This window comes from Aythya ferina, assembly GCF_964211825.1.
Source record: "Aythya ferina genome assembly, chromosome: 15".
Lineage (NCBI taxonomy): Eukaryota > Metazoa > Chordata > Aves > Anseriformes > Anatidae > Aythya > Aythya ferina.
The window spans coordinates 13,273,131-13,288,880 of record NC_140314.1 but is presented as its reverse complement, the minus strand read 5'-3'; the positions used below and the strand labels follow the sequence as shown (position 1 = coordinate 13,288,880).

Below are 15,750 nucleotides of genomic sequence, written 5' to 3'. Positions count from 1 at the left end.
CAGCACCCTAGGGACACCTGATACCATGTTTCCTTTTAAAGAACTTCTGTTCCTTCAGCTTTTTTAGGCTGAGTGGAGAAGATTTTCTGCATGAACATAGGAGATTGGTTCATTAGCTGAAGCAGTATCAAGACACTGGAGACATACTGTCCATAAAGCAAGAATTTAATACAAATCAAATGCAAGAGAACCTTTGGGCTCTCACAGTTCATTTCGCTGCCACCCAGGGTTTAGCATACCGCTGATTTATCCTCTGAGTCACTGCTGTCTGTAACTGGGCTACTTACAAAGTAAAGTTGGTGGGGGTTTTTGTTTTGTTTTGTTTTTAAGAACCGATTGTTCATCTTTCCTAAGTGACAAGAGCCTGATTGCAGAAACAGAAATCGTTCCCTGTCTGGAAACAACTGCCCTGACATCCCTAAACTGGATTAAATCAGCATTTACAGTTCTTTTTTAAGTCAACACCTGTCAATTAAACAGATGAACGAGCAAGGATGATTCTCACTCATTTTCCCCCAAGATCCTGAACTTTTGTGCTCTGTAGATGGCAGCGATTATTTACACATCCTGCCCTGTGTTTCCTCGCTACCAGGAGCTGCATTCACACAGACGTTACACGGAAGCACTCAGATATCCAGTGCCCTTACACCGCCTTTTCTCCTTTTTCCTCACAGAAGCTGGATCTTCATTACAGAGCACTCCCTTTTGTACAGATTGCTTCCTCATCTGCTGTAAAAGGTTTGCTTTATTCAAAAGCAACAGGAGAACGGGAAAATCTCCCACTATAAAAGACATTCTTAGGTTAATGTCAGTTCTGCAGGAAGGAAACCAATTCCTTCCAGAGGCACCTTTGCAAAGGTGCCTTTCTACAGTGTGAGGCTAGAGGACTGCTGCGTAGAATTGAGACTTGGGGTCCATGCATGGTTGGCAGATCTGTTTTGTCTAAAGGCACTCTGAAAGAGAATCTTTTCCTCAGGAAATTCAGAGATTCTTGCAAAACATTTTCTATTGCATAGCATCCTTTTTAAGTTTATAGGAGATCTGGCACAGTTTCTACCCACAGCTTTAATCTTTCTAGAAGAAATTAAAGCGAAACTCTTCTTGGGAAGCTGTGAATCTGAATGAGCCTGTATTAAGTGTCCCGTTTGACTCTGAAGGGGATCCTGATGAATCTTGGCTTTTCCTACACACTCCAGAGCGCTTCCTGACGACCTGGCAGTTCTTGTTGCGGATGCTTTCCTCCACTTCCATGATCCTGGCAGATTTTGCAGCTTAAAGAGGGGAGAAAACAGTGGCAAGTTATGTTTAGTCATCTAATACAGCGAGCTCCCACTCTTCAGAGCTATGTGGAGGGCAGGAGCAAAGTCCTTTCCTCTTCATTTCCCCCTGTGTGCCCAGTGTTCCTACCTGCCTGCATGAGCTTCAGCTGTTTGCACCGCTCCTCCTCCATCTTCTTCCTGTAGTCTCCGAAAAGGGTTCTCATGACTTGACGCTTCTTCACCAGCGGAGCCTTGTCATTGCGCAGCGTCTTGATTGCACGGAGAGCCTCCTCGGCTGAAGCAGTGCAAAGAGAAACAACCCACAGTTTAAGACACTCCACGGGGCCTCCCCTGCTGCACTGCTCCTGCCTGCCAACCCCTCCCACAGGGGAGATCTCCCGTTCCCTTGAATGCTCACCCTGCTTTGGAGTGGATTTCTGCGTCTTCAGGCCAAGCTCCAGTTGTTCAGCACACCAGTCCACCTCCTTCCACAGCCGGTCGTCTGACTGCTATACAACACGGAACAGAGTGCATGAGGAAACAAACCATGCAAAAACCAGCAGCAGTTGCTACACACACACAAAAGTCTGCATAAAGGCAGGACTATCCAAAATTTCTGGTTCTGGTGATTACTTTATAGGCTTCCATACATTTTCCCTATTCCCTACATTTTCAGTGGGTAAACTTAAAGCACTGGACAAATGTTTTGTTGCAACTCCTTGCCTTTGTTTGATGGATTTAACACCTGGCTGCCATTCAGATGACAGTTTTCTGCAAAGCTGGCCAGGCCCTTTCACACGAAAGAAGCTGTCAATTCAACTTACGGATGGGAGGAATAAGCATGAACAAAACAAAACAACAATAAAGACTACCCCAAAACTTGCCTGAAATCAAAGAGTAAGTAATAGAAAAAATAAGAAGCGGAGTCTTGATGCCTCAGCTCCTTTGTGGTTGCTCAGCCAGAACTGCATGAAGACTAGGGAGCTGAAGGCCATGAAAATGGAACCACAGAATCACAGAATTTCTAGGTTGGAAGAGACCTCAAGATTATCGAGTCCAACCTCTGACCTAATGCTAACAGTCCCCACTAAACCATATCCCTAAGCTCTACATCTAAACATCTTTTGAAGACTTCCAGGGATGGTGACTCCACCACTTCCCTGGGCAGCCTGTTCCAATGTCTAACAAAAGAAGGAAGGAGCCAAGCCCTATCACATAAAGCCTGCTAGCTAACTGAACAGAGAAAGGGAGAGAACCAGGGCTGCACCCAAGGTCTGAAGCAATTGTTAACTGTACTGTACACGTAAACACAAAAGCCCTCATGTTATCTCCTTCTTTTCCTTACAACAATCTCCTTCCAATGGACGGGAAGGGCTTTACATCATCTTCAAATCTTCCTACCTTTCTGATACTCAGCACTGTTTACTGGTAAGGCTGTTGGTAAGCAATACTTTGGATGGCAAGCTTCAGTCCACAATATTAACAAAAGCAATTCTTTTGCAATTTTGTATGTCAGTATAGCCCAGCTGGCATTGTTTGTTAATTGTTTGTTAACTACACTGATGCTGAAAAGAAAAATAAAATGGAGACCTGGACCTTAGCAGAACATTAGGAAATCTCAGGATGTGTTTAGATCATAAGATCTTAATGGTGTGTTTACACGTAACGTGCAACTTCAGTTATTTCTGGGCCGTGCCTCACAGTGGGAACTTTGAAGTTCCCTGAAGGTCCACACTGGGACCTGCCACAGCCCTGTCTACACCAGCTAGCAACTTTTCTGTTTGTGTTATGTAATTTGTGACAGCTGACAGTGCGGAAGCTGGGGGTGCAGTGCCTGCTTTAACACCCACAGACACCAGCTTGGCACTAACTGAGGACAATTACCTGCAGTATTTTAATGCTTTGTTTTAAAGAAAATGTGGCACTCGGGTTCCCAGGATTAGCTATCACAAGTCTAAACACCAACTGTTTCAGCACAGGTCTGAAACAAAGGAACGCTGCATTCCTTGGCACTGACTGGGTTCTTAACTGACTAGCAGGGGAAGAAATCAGCTGCTCCAAGCAAGCAGTAATTCTCGTCTTTCATATATCATCTCGTGTCAATACACTGATTGTTAAGCTCTGCACAGACACTAACTGTCTCTTTTACTGAAGGCTTTATAAATGATGGGATCTTATCAATATTTAAATACCTGCAAAGTCTCATCCTGGTGGGATGCATCTTTATTCTGGCATCCATTAGCTTCTGTCTTTGTCTTCCTGATGACTTCAGTTTCTTCTGTCTCCTTTTTACTGACAGAAGGTTTTTGTTTCTTCTTCTTTTTCTTCTTCTGCGCAGCTCCATCTGATGTTGATTTCTCCATCACTGTCTTATCTCCAGGAGCACTCTCTGGTTTGGGGATCTTTAATGTGGGGTGGCTTTTGTCCTCTTTGGGTGGACTACCTGCAGTTTGAGCCAACTCAGGCTTCTGCAGGGCTGTAACCTGCAGCACCTCTGCTGATTCAGCAGGCAATGCACCACCCAGCACTTTGTGATCTGCCATACCCTCTGTACGTTGGCTTGCTGGAACTACTGGCTCCGGAGGACAATCTTCATCTGCTTCATCTGGGATGGCAAAGTTGAAGGCAAATTTGGATTCATGTTCAGAGTCCACAGAATGCAGAGCTCCACTCCAGTTCTCCTGCTCAGTGGCTCTTACACTGGTTTGTATCTGCTCAGCACCACCAGCACCAGGGACTGCTTCCAAAAGTGCACCAGAGGCTTCTGGGTCTGCCTCAGGAAGCGTGAAATCAAATCGGAAGTTGTTGTCAGGTGACATGGACCACGTTGGGTTTGCCTCAGAGATTTGGTCAGACTGTTTCCTGTATGCCACACCATCCGAAGCCTGCCCGTTGCCTTGTTGTGCTTCCACATCACCAGCCTTTGTGTCTAGGGAAGAAAAAGAATGTTACTATCAATACACCTGTTTACTGCTATGGGGATGCCACTGCTACTGCAACTCCCTCTGTAAAAGTACTGCCACAGAGAGGCGATCCAACCACAAGCTGCGAGATGGGAAATCTGGAAGAAAGAACCAAATTTCACCCTCCCCTGAAGGGACTGTTTGAGCTCACCTGCTTTCTCCATGCTCTTCCAGTCCTTGGCTATCTTGACGCTAAACCCCAAGCGCGCAGCTCATCACTTCTCACTCCTTCACAAAAGGAGTCCCACGGAAGCACAGGACCTTGGGTGTGTGCTGCGTCTCTTCTGCTGCATGCAAGAAAAAGATTGAGAGAAACAACGAAGAGGTTACAGTGTGCCATAAAAAACATCCTGTGAGACACCGCTGGGTCCCCTCTCAACATGTTCTGTGTTCGTATCACCCCTAGCTAACTCGTGACAGGCATTCAAGTGAAAGAAAGCTCCAAGTGCTTCTAGAAGCTAAAACAGTACCATGAAATGTCCTTAAAGGAAAAAAAAAATAGAACTTAACTACTTATTACACATTTGATGAAGCGTACAGTGCAGCACTACTAGCAGCACTGAGGCTACCAAGTGCTTAACATCCATTCCCCCACAGCGACTGAGAAATCCAAGAACATGGATTCTCTGGAAAACTGGGAAAGATCTGACTGCATAGTGAGTACACCCGAGAAAGGAATCTTTCTTGACTCTCATACAACCCACCCACATCACAACAGTAACATTATTTCCTTGTGTTAGGTCCAATTCTTTAAAAAGCATGGTTCTTCCATGCCAGTGGGCCCCAAGGACCTCAGTTTGGGAACTTTGTATGGGCATTGTCTTCCAGCACTTGTCTAACACATTTCAAGCCACAAAAAGTTTGATGTACGAGACCAGCACTTTGGAATGGGCACACACAAAAACATCCTCTTTGCTGCAGTGCTTCTCCAGGACTCTCCAAGCGAGGGACACCTCACAGGCAGATTGCAGATCTAATGCTGAGAGTCCCATGGTAGGAAGGGACTACGAACCCTGCGTTTACAAGGCAGAAACACCCCAATGGGGCTGGGCCCACCCAAAAAAGCGAGGTGTACATTCACAGCACCAAGGTGTCAGGGCCCTGAGCACACATGCCTCCTACATCAAAGACTTTTGCTGTCTGCATTCAAGTACTGTTTACCAATAAGAGCTGTTACAAAGGAAAAATTTTAAAAAAAGCTTCAAGGGAAGCTCTCTCCTCACTCACTTGTGAGCTATTTTAAACTGAAGATTTCATGCTTGGCCTGCCTGAGCTATGTTGCAGCACTGCTGCAGCCACACACCTCATTGATCCAGACCTTGACCCCGATCCACACCTAAATTCCTGGCTAGAGTTTGGATCTACCCCATCACCACAGACTTCTCTGGCAATCTGGACTCTAGGCAGAGCGTGGTTACCTTCAGCAGTCCTGCTTTGCTCTCCTCTGTCAGGTGCTGTGAGAATGGGCCCCCTTCTGGCCAAGTCCCTGCCTCTGCCTGCCCTGTCACTGTGTTTGGCTCCTAGAAACCCTCCCTGCTGCTCCTTGACACTGGGTACCAAGCACTAGACACTGGTGTAATAAAGCAGTCTGCTGCTCAAGCACAGTGAGTGGGCACGTGTTAATTACCTGGAATCCACAGCACTCAGCAAGGCACCTTACAAAGGGTACCCACACTTCTCCCCTGGCCATTGGCAGAAGCAAGATCTGTAAATTCATATATTAACAAGTTGGACTGATTGGATAAAACCGTGCTCTCCTGAAAAGCATTTTATATGATGTTATCTTTAAAGTAATTTCTCCTTCAAACAAGAACAATGAGGACCAAGCTTCATTAAAATAAACCTGGTGTTTAAGGGCCTGACCTACCAATAGAGCGTTTCTTTAAGACTGAAAAACAGAAGTAGAACTGGAGAAGAACCAACCAGCAAGGAATTAGACAGTAAATCATAGAATTCCAGAATGGCTGGGGTTGGAAGGGGCCTTAAAGATCACCTAACTCCAACCCCCTGCCACAGAAGGGATCCCACCCACCAGATCAGGTTGGCCAAGGCCCCATCCAGCCTGGCCTCGAACACCTCCAGGGACGGGGCATCCACAGCTGCTCTGGGCAACCTGTTCAGTGTCTCACTGCCCTAGCAGTGAAGAATTTCCTCCTAAAGTCTAATCTAAAACTACTGTGCGAGAAACAGGGAGAATTAAAGTCACAGAAATGAAATACAAAGCTGTTTACATCCCAGAATCCCGGAATTATTAAGGTTGTAAAAGCCCTCCAAGATCATCTGGTCCAACCCTCCCCCTACCACCAATGTCACCCACTAAACCCTGTCCCTAAGCACCACGTCCAGCCTCTCCTTGAACACTCCAGGGATGGTGACTCCCCCACCTGTCTGGGCAACCCATCCCAAGGCCTGACTGCTCTTCTGAGCAGAAATGTCTCCTCATTTCCACCCTGAGCCTCCCCTGGTGCAACTTGAGCCCATTCCCTCTGGTCCTATCACTAGTTACCCGTGAATCCGATAGTTCTTACAGTTCACTGCTGTTTGTTGGTTTGTATTTAGAACAAATCCCATATAACACGAGCACAGGCAACAGAAAGTGTCCGTCTCTGCTAAATCAGAGCCCAGGCTGGAGCTGAGCTGCGGGTGGGGGGAGGCTCCCACCTCCTGCTGGGCACCGCTCGGCTCCCCCTGCGGCTGCCCCTGGGGACGGGGGGGTCACAGTGCTTAAAATCAGCACAAATCTCACCTGCAGAATGGATCCTGAGACTGTTTCCTGAAGTCTGTGAGAGATCGGACTAGCAGGTAAAAAGAAAAAACACCAACCACCACCACGTTTTCTGGCTTTCCACTGGAGGCGTGCTGTGTGACCGCTCGGATTCTCTCTCCCCCTCCCTTTCTCTCGCTTTTTGTCACCCTCCGCTCCCCTCCCCACGCCACACGAACGAGGCGGCCACGCAACACGGGGACAACCCGCGGGCAGCCCCAGCCCAGCCCCCGCAGCTCCCCACGCGGCCCGGCCCAGGCCAGGCCCAGCCCCGTCGCAGCCCCCAGCCCCTCACAGCGGCCCGAGCCCGGCCGGGGGGCAGCGGCCGCTGCTCGGGGCCCACGCGGGGCCTCACCTCGGCCCGGCCCGGCCTTGTCCCGGCCCCTCCGCCCCTCAGAGCTCCCGCCCCGCTGCCCGCCCGCCTCCAGGCCGCGGCGCCTCCGTTCCGCCTCAGCCCCCGGCGCGCAGGGGCGGCGCGTACAGGCGGCGTCCGGCCCCACGGCTGCTTTAGGTTTCCTTTTATTGAGTTGTGTAAAAAAAAAAAACACCACAAGCCTTACACACCTGGTTGCATCTCCCCCCCACCCCGGAATTCGTCCCGCAGCAGACGGGAGCTCCCCGCACAAAGCACACCGCGGGTGCCCCACAGCTCCCTGCTTCAGGCCGGGGGCAGCTGCTGTTAGAAATCCCCCCAGGCTGCCAGACATCCCTGCAAGGCCCAAAGCTGCCCCAAAAGCGCTTCCCACTTCTAAAGGTTATAAAAAGTACTGGAAAAATCCGCACGCTTCCACCAGCCCTCCCCAGGCTTCTGTCTTGCCTCACAACCTCCGTGCTCGCTGAGGCTTTGCCCCTGTCTCAGCACCCCCTCACTACAAAAAAAAACAACACATTTGTTTGGTGGTTGGAGGCCCGGCAGGTGCTAAAACCGGTCACAAGGCTTGAAAACAGCATCAGTCTCGGCACAGAAGTGTCCAAGTGTCAGGAAAAGAACTGACAGTCAAGTACTGAAGAAGATAATAACGAGCACAGGAATTATGAGCTATCAGCAACTGTCTTGAAATGCCAGAAACACTCTGCAATTTTCTTCCCTTCTGAGCCATAGGATTATCTCCCTCAGACCCCAGGCCGGACTGAGGGCGTGTGAGCCCCTCACTAAGAGCCTGGATGCATCACCTGAAGCAGAAGTGTCCTCCCTGCAGCCTGAGGAACGCACCAGCCCCTCAGATGATGCCCGGGATCTGCTAGGCATGGCTGGGTGCAGACCCTGCAGGACCCAGCCAGCACGCAGGGTTGGAAGGAACGGTGTTTTCCGGGGCAGGATGTTGTCCATGGCTCCAGCTGAAACCACATGCTGCGGACTCAATGCCCATGCAGGGAAAAGGCACAAAGGACCAGCAATGCCTCGTTTTCCTGGGTTTGATCTCTGCCCTGAGGATTCAGCCCACACTGATGGACAGCCCTACAACAGCACCAGTCAGCGAGCTGCAGCAGCCTTGCTTCAGAAGATGCACAACGCAGGATCAGTGCCAGTGGATCAGGATGTGGTCCTCAGCTTCTGCTGAGGCAATAGCAACCTTCTGACATGAAGAGCTGTGAGCTCAGCTGGTTGGCACTGACAGCCAGCCAGCTGCAGCTGCCCAGGAGCAAGGCAAACGGCATGGAGAGGCATGGACATGGCTTGAGCCTGCCTGGGGCACAGGCAGGTTAGTGTGTGCTGTATAAAACAGTGCAAAGGCTGGGACAGCTTCACACCACTGTAAGACAGCGATAGGAGCACCTCTGTCTGGGGACTCCACACAGGACAGCTGTGCAGTCCTTCAGGTCACTCCAGGGACCAACAATCCCTCCTGGCACAGACCTGCCTGCTCTCCCCACTCCACCAGCTGAGCACCAACAAATTTGTTGCAGGCATGGCTGTAACTCTGGAAGCAGTGGTTGTGCTGGAAAACACAGCTCTTTGGTATGAGGCTCCTTTAGGGGAGTTGCAGGAAGGAAGGAAGGAAAAAAAAAAAAAGAAGAGAAGTGGGGGGGGAGGGAGGGGTTACCAAAGCTGCTAATCACAGTGCCAGGGAGCCTCGGGAGGGCACCAGGACAGCCCAGCATCACATGCCTAACACATCCTGTCTCCAGACTTCCTCGCCTGCAATGTACGTGGCTTGCACATACAGGCTGTCATTCAGCATCAGGAAATCTGCAAGAGATAGGAGAGAAAGGAAGCAGCTGTCAGAGAAACAGAAGGCGGGCAACTGGGGCAGCCAAACCTGGCTGGAAAGAGCTGGGCTCTAGGGCTGTCTGGGTGTGGGACTTTCTTCCCACCCCAAACACGGCAGCAGGACAGCAGTGGAGCACCACCCTTGCTCTGCTCCCTGTTCATCTGAGATGCAGGGGCCTCTCCAAAGGGCTTGTGAAGCACCACCCCCACCCAAAAGAAAAAAAAACACTGGAGCAAAACTCCACAGCAAATCCTGGGCAGGGTGGGTCTCCCCAGATCCCCCACCGCAGTGGCAGATAAAGCCAGCATTCGCAGCAGCCCCTGCTTTGCTCCAGCACACACGAGCCCTCATACCCCCATCCCCATACCAATACCTGCATCAGAGTCGTAATCCAGGGTCCCCTTTTTGTGCTCAATCCCCAGGAGCTGGGCGGGATGCAGAGATGCCGCCTCCAGTGCAGTCTCTACTGAGCACCCTTGGGGTAAGAAGGGGGAGGCATTAGGGCAGCAAACAGCCCCATCACCATAGCAGCCCCAAACTCGTGGCTAAGGCAACTGGTAGCATGTCAGGGACCCATCTGGGTAACCAAATCCACGCACAAGCCCCAGTGCATTTGCCAGCACCAAGGTCTTTGTCCCCTCCTATCACAACAGGGCACTAATACCTGGTCTTATTCCTTCTCCCCTAAACAGGAGGAGCTGGATGTGGTGGTTTTACACAGACCCAACACACTGGAATGCCCTTGTCACGTAAGCACAGGGATAGGGAGCGGATAAGATCCCTAGGTGAGACAGCAGGAAGAGGGGAACTATCTAGGGTATGGGGAGGAGATCATTCACTTCTAGCCCCTTTGTTAGGGAAGAGCAGGGCAGTTCACCTTAGTGCCACAGGTTAAGAGGAAACCTCCCCTCATAAAGGTACTCATCTCTGAGGAGAGCGCCACTGATAACAACCCTTCTCCTCACGTCTCAGGCAAGAGGGGACGTTCCCTGGCTGGGCAGACAGTTGGGAAGAGGTCTTGCTCTTCCCAAGCTGACACAAGAAGTAACAGCTTCTGGGTGAGGCTCGCTTACCTGTGGCTTCTAGGAAGTGTCGCACACACGCGTCCATGGTCGCTATGCTACCGCTCAGGGTCTTCGTGCCTGGGAAAGGAACAGGACAGCGCTGAGCAGGACCCCAAAGCGCAGAAATCCTGGGTCACAAGGAGCAAGCTGAAGGTCTCTCAGCCATTGCTGCCGAGTGATGGAACGAGGTGAGAGTGTCTGTGCTGACGGCGCAGAGGGAGTTACTGGGATGTCACCCTGCAGCTCCTTGTCAGGCCAGCTGGACTAGGTGAAACCCCAGCTCACAACACAGGCAGCTGCTGCCAAAGACAGAGGAAGGAAACTGACAAAAGAGCAACCCTTCCTTAGAATATCTTCCCAGTCTCTAACTGCCAGCAGATTAGGGAACTTAGCAAGAAGCGGTGGAGTTACAGAAAATACAAAGGACAATAACTATACACGAGATCTTTCTGTCCTTTCTGACCCCGCTACAATTTCTAGCATCCATACCACTGGACAAGAATGAATTCAAAGGTTTTGCAGACAGCTAAAAACTGTCAGATTCCTCCTCACTCCAGTCAGACGGGGCATTTCCCATCTTCACAAGGTGCCTCATTCTCCCCAAGGCAAAGTCACGGCAGAGCCATTAACTGACCAGGCAACAAAACCCAGGAAGGTGGCAGAAGTGCTGCCTCACGCTGACAAGCACTGGAAGGTGTGCTGAGCTCTCCAGGAATAGGCACGAGTGGCAGTGCTGTGCCACGCTCTGTCGCGAAAGGCACTTACCTGCAATGTAGGTGTTCAGCCCATCGATCTCCACCACCTGCTGGCCCAGGGTGTGCCGACCTGGTGCCAGCCCCATGCCAGCGATAGCATCCGTCACCAGCACCAGGCCTGAGGGAGGCAAGCAAATGCTGTGCTAGCTTTGAGGCCACTCCTATCACAGCCCCGAGCACTGCGCCATGCGGACCCTCCTAGAGAGGGAGCAAGATGCCTCCAGCCACCTCCAGCTGAGGCAAGTGGGCCAGTGGATCACGCCACGGGGCAATGGCCTCTTTCAGGCAGCAAGAGTAGCACTCGTGGGAGACAGCACAGTGTTTGGGACGTTGTCACCAGGCTGGTGACTTGGCGTGGGCATGGTATGGCTTACCCGACGGGTGGGCTCGGTGGGCGATGCGCAGGGCAGCAGGGTTGGTGTGGATGCCGTCAGAGATCATGCCATAGAAGACCCTCCGGCCAGCAGGAATCTTGTCACTCGTCAGCAGACCCACGATGCCAGGGTCACGATGGTGGAACTGCCCAAGAAGAGAGAGGAAAAACTGTTGAACGTCAACAGGCCTTGCAGGCTGAGACCCCTCCTGCCAGGGGATGCAGCTGCTGCCTCTACCCAGCCCTGCCTGGCTGTGTTCAGTGAAACCCCACTGCAAGGCCCGGTACAAAACACGCCCATGAGAATAAGCATTGATGGAGAGCAAGAGAGAAAGCACCAAAAGCAATGCCAGCACAGGGCAAACGCCCTTCACTACTCACCGGCAACATGGCATTGAAGAGGTGCGTGATGAAGGTAGCACCGTGCTGCACAGCCTCCTCAGCCTGGGAAAGATTTGCCACCGAGTGACCTGGGAACAGAGACCGCTGTGTGATTCTTCTGCCCACTGCTCCATTTATTTCCCCAGAGGGACTTCCAGGAGTAAAGATGCATCGTCACTAGGGCTCTGCTCTGATGCTCCCACCTGTGTTTGGGTCTGAGATGCCAGCCTCGTTGCAGAGGTGTCTGACTGAGCACGGGAGCCTCTGGCAGTGGGCATTTCACGTGAACAGGTTCACTGCTCACAGCAGCCACCACCACTGCCTCGCTCTCACAGGCACTGCAGAGAGCTGCCTGCTGGTTGGGCTAGAGGCCCTGGGACGTGCCTTCTGCCTACAGGTATTTCAAGGCTTTATGTGGAGAGGTGTCAAAGAAGCAGGGAACCAGCAGGCACTTTCCAAGAAAGAATATATCAATAAAACACAACTCAGGAACAGTTGTTTGCCCCAGCACAGGCAGCTTATCTAATGTGAACAAATCTCCCTGCGAAAAGATCCTGTCTTTCTGTGATTCTTCTCATTACATGCCTGTGAGAGGCTCTGCACAAATACCCTTCTCAATTAAGGTTCAATTTCACCCCTAAAAAAACTTATAAAAATGCAGTAAAGGAAGAGGTCTCCAGCACTTCCAGTTGAAAAACTGAGTTATCAAGACTCAACAGCAACCTTTGGAAAACAACTTCACCTGTCAAATAAGGCCTAAAGCAGCTGAACTTCAGAGTTTGAACCTTTCCACGTAGTCAGCCTTGAATTATATCTTTATTAACTGAAGGCTTAAAAGAAAAAAAAAAGAAGGAAGACTTCTATCATTTCCTGTTTTTCCAGCACCAGTGCACATGTGCAAAACTGCAAGCACTCTCCAGTCAATGACACTTGGCCCTTGCAATACAGAGGGCAACAGATTTGCAGCACCAGCCTAGGTCCCCGTTTGTGATGCGTCTGTGTCCTCCATACAGGCCAGGGAAGGGGTGACACAAAGAAATGCCACCCAGCCCAGCCACACGGAGACACCATCAGGGATACCCCAGTCCCAGGCTGCCCGCGGCACAGACACAGCAGCTCCCCCGAGCCCCCTCCCCGGCCCTTACCGAGCGAGACGCAGATGCCCCGCTTGGTGAGCTCGCGGATCACCTCGCTGCTCCTCTTGATCTCCGGGGCCAGGGTGACGATCCGGACACAGTCCAGGGACCCGTAGGTGGCCAGCAGGTCCTGGAAGGCACCTGCCTCGAAGGTGCGGATGCAGTGCTCTGGGTGTGCCCCCTTCTTCTCCTTGCTGATGAACGGTCCTTCCAGGTGGGCCCCTGCTCAGACAGAAACAGAGTCACCACCAAGGGCTAAGAAACCTGCTGCGTCCACCCTGCCTGCGCCAAGCTCCTGCCTTTCTCCAACAGCAAAACACAGCTCGTGTAACTACGAGATCAGTACGACAAAAGACGCAGCACTGGAAGCGGCCAAGCCCCACAGCCCCACAGCCATCCCTCTGCTGAAACCAAAAGGGCGGGTGGCAGAGGGCACAGCAACGGCCGGGGACAGGCTGAGGGAGAGAGCAGGTCTGTGCCCACCGGTGTATCCCCCCAACCAAGAGAGCTCCAGCCCCATTTGTGCCTTCCTGCAGCGGCTTCTTTCCTCTTATCAGGGGAAGTGACACTCTCCTAGAGTAGCTCCAGGGAGGACAGCGCGCGGCAAGACCACTTACCCAGGATACCTGCTCCATGGGCTCCACCGTTTCTTACATTGATCTGAGGGAGAACCTGGAGAAAGGGGTTTGTCAGACACCTCAGCCACGGTACCCCTGCCAGGCAAAGCAACCCAAACCCCAGGTCCCCACAGAGCTGGGCTAAGGGGACAAAAGGCCAAACAGCCCACAAAGAAGAAGCAAGCTGCAAGCCCCACCATGAAAGGCAGTGGGGCAGCTACCTGATGGCCTGGAAAACATCACCGCCTCGCTGGTCTAAAGGTTAAGGGCAAGAAATCTGGGGTTGGAGTCCAACTCCTTATGCCCACAGCTTTTCCACCATGGCAGCTGTCTCGGTCACTGAAGCTCTGCAATCTCACCATCCCCAGCCCTCTCCACTCTTGGTACCAGCCTCAGCCCTTGGCTCTTTATCACCCCAAGGATGAGAGGGGGAGAAAGTCACTCACCTGGTGGTACACAGATGGAGGAGAAGTCACCAAAGTGGGACAGAAGGAGGTCACTCCATGGGAGAGTATTTTCTGACTGACCAGGTCAATCCCTGATTTGAAGTCATCTGTAGCCAGGGAGAAGTCCACTCCAAAGCCTCCTGCACCATGAACAAAACAAAGATGAAGCTGCAGCCTCCTCAGCAGAAAGGCAGCAGCTGCCCGGATCCTCCCCTCTAGCGGGGGACCAGACTCATGAACACCCAGTTTCCCAACCCAAAACCGTGTTTTTTTTGTTTTGTTTTGTTTTTGTGTGTGTGTGACCAAAACAAACTGTGTGTGACCTGAGCAAGCCACTCAGTTCACAGGGCATGAACTGGAGGCAAAGAGCTCCACCAGCACTCGTCCTGCCCTACATTCCCAGGGCTCTGCTAGCACAAATCCAGCCAGCGCCATCCTACTGGAGCGCTTTTCCCTACAGAATCACAGCGTGTTGCAAGAAGCACCAACTTTTTATTTTGATGAAGAGAAAAATCTGAGTATTTCCCATTAAAGAGAGGATCTAGCTTCTGACATGTTCTAGCAGAGAACAAAGCTCTCAGCACCCAGGAGAGAGCCACTGCAGGTACAGTTTGATCCCTTGGGAAGTCCTGCTCCATCCTCCACGCGTCCTTGGCAGCGTAAGGTAGGCAAACTACCAGCACAGGGACTACTGATGAAAGGGAGGAAAGCCGGGCTGAAAATACGCGTATCCAAAGCGGATCAGTGATACAGCAGCAGCAGCCGCGGGCAAAACTGTTCTTTATGATTAGCTCAGTGGCTGCCAGCTCCCTCAGGTCGCTGGTGCCCTGCAGGAACACGCTGTGTGGTGGGCAGCAGGGTCTGAAGAGCAGGGGCAGACCAGCCCGGGGCCCGCCGTCCCTTCGCCTTACCGTTGATCTGCACGTCGATGAAGCCGGGGGCGATGATGCTGCCCTTGCAGTCCAGCTGGACGTCGGCCGAGCCCTTCTCGTCGAAGAAGAGCTTCTCCGGGTTGAGGATCTTCCCCTCCCGCACCCACAGGTCCTCCCTGCGGGGAGGCTGACGCTGGCACCGCGCCCCTCCCGGGGCTCCTCCCGGGGCAGCCCCGCACCGCCGGGACCCCGGGGAGCCCGGGGGGGGCCGCCAGGTGCCGCTGAGCCCCCCCCGCCGCTCCCCCCGCCGCTCCCCACTCACCGCTGCAGCCGGCGGTCCCGCAGGATGCGGCAGTTGGTGAACTGCGCGATGGGCGCGTCCGACACGGATTTGTTGGACGGCATCGTGGGGACGGGGCGGCCGGCCTGGCACCGGGGCAGCCCTGAGGGGGGGAGCGGGCAGCCGGGACGGGGCGGGACGGGGCTGCCCCGGCCTCCTCACGGCCCGCCCCGGGGCTCGGCCCCGTGCCCGGTGCCGCCGCTCCCTCCCGTGTGGCCGCGCTCAGCCCGGCCCGGCCCCGCAGGCCCGCATGGCGCCGGGAGGGCGCGGGGCCGCCACGGAGCGCCCCGGGCAGCGGGAGGGGTGCGGGGGGGCGCCGCCGGCCGCCCGTCACGTGACCGAGCTCCGGTGCCGAACGGGAGCTCCCCGCCCCGCCCCGCCCCGTGACCGGCACCCGGGGGCCGCCATCACGGGAAGGGCGCGGCGGCGCCGCCATCTTGGGGAGGTCGCTGCCTCCCCCCGGGCCGGGGGGGGCTGCCCGAGGTGCTCCGGGCACACGGCGCTGCCCCCGGGGCCGGGGAGCTCGGGGACGGCACTGCCCGCAGAGGGGGCACCGGGGGGCAGCGG

The 15,750-nt window shown here is 53.2% G+C and overlaps 2 protein-coding genes across 12 annotated transcripts; both read right to left on the bottom strand.

Moving 5' to 3' along the window:
* Window positions 1-147: 147 nt before the first annotated feature.
* On the bottom strand, window positions 148-7,390 carry LOC311445110 (UPF0488 protein C8orf33 homolog). Of its 9 annotated transcripts, XM_084536844.1 has the most exons (8): window positions 7,342-7,377; window positions 6,969-7,017; window positions 5,850-5,927; window positions 4,374-4,509; window positions 3,452-4,188; window positions 1,678-1,768; window positions 1,408-1,554; window positions 148-1,271 (listed from the first exon to the last, which is right to left on the bottom strand). In XM_084536844.1, the coding sequence occupies exons 4-8, from the start codon at window positions 4,384-4,386 to the stop codon at window positions 1,075-1,077; spliced, it is 1,185 nt and encodes a 394-aa protein (XP_084392970.1). In that variant the 5' UTR covers window positions 4,387-4,509; window positions 5,850-5,927; window positions 6,969-7,017; window positions 7,342-7,377; the 3' UTR covers window positions 148-1,074. The 9 variants fall into 9 exon arrangements, with proteins under 9 accessions (XP_084392970.1, XP_084392972.1, XP_084392977.1 ...); XM_084536846.1 differs by lacking the exon at window positions 6,969-7,017 and having other exon boundaries at window positions 7,342-7,383; XM_084536851.1 differs by lacking the exons at window positions 5,850-5,927; window positions 7,342-7,377 and adding an exon at window positions 7,282-7,331 and having other exon boundaries at window positions 4,374-4,506.
* Window positions 7,391-7,489: 99 nt separating this feature from the next.
* Window positions 7,490-15,490, bottom strand: AMDHD2 (amidohydrolase domain containing 2). 3 transcript variants are annotated; one of them, XR_014698213.1, is made up of 12 exons: window positions 15,166-15,479; window positions 14,883-15,019; window positions 13,972-14,111; window positions 13,526-13,580; window positions 12,918-13,130; window positions 11,773-11,861; window positions 11,393-11,537; window positions 11,029-11,136; window positions 10,273-10,341; window positions 9,573-9,674; window positions 9,032-9,177; window positions 7,490-8,926 (listed from the first exon to the last, which is right to left on the bottom strand). XR_014698213.1 is itself a non-coding variant. In XM_084536843.1 (12 exons), exons 2-12 carry the CDS (start codon window positions 15,246-15,248, stop codon window positions 9,089-9,091), a joined length of 1,230 nt encoding a protein of 409 aa, XP_084392969.1. In that variant the 5' UTR covers window positions 15,249-15,362; window positions 15,408-15,490; the 3' UTR covers window positions 7,490-9,088. The 3 variants fall into 3 exon arrangements, 2 of the variants coding, with proteins under 2 accessions (XP_084392969.1, XP_084392968.1); XM_084536843.1 differs by having other exon boundaries at window positions 7,490-9,177; window positions 15,166-15,362; window positions 15,408-15,490; XM_084536842.1 differs by having other exon boundaries at window positions 7,490-9,177.
* Between the last annotated feature and the right edge of the window lie 260 nt (window positions 15,491-15,750).

Excerpts from the sequence above, each read along its gene's own strand:
- AMDHD2 (XM_084536843.1), bottom strand. The coding sequence starts at position 15,248 with ATGCCGTCCAACAAATCCGTGTCGGACGCGCCCATCGCGCAGTTCACC. Across the intron at positions 13,131-13,525 it reads CCATGGAGCAGGTATCCTGG|GGGCCCACCTGGAAGGACCG; the intron begins GTAAGTGGTCTT and ends CTGTCTGAGCAG. Across the intron at positions 11,538-11,772 it reads TCTTCAATGCCATGTTGCCG|TTCCACCATCGTGACCCTGG; the intron begins GTGAGTAGTGAA and ends CTTCTTGGGCAG.
- LOC311445110 (XM_084536849.1), bottom strand. Across the intron at positions 1,769-3,451 it reads ACCAGGATGAGACTTTGCAG|CAGTCAGACGACCGGCTGTG; the intron begins GTATTTAAATAT and ends CGTGTTGTATAG. Across the intron at positions 1,272-1,407 it reads GCTGAAGCTCATGCAGGCAG|CTGCAAAATCTGCCAGGATC; the intron begins GTAGGAACACTG and ends CCCCTCTTTAAG.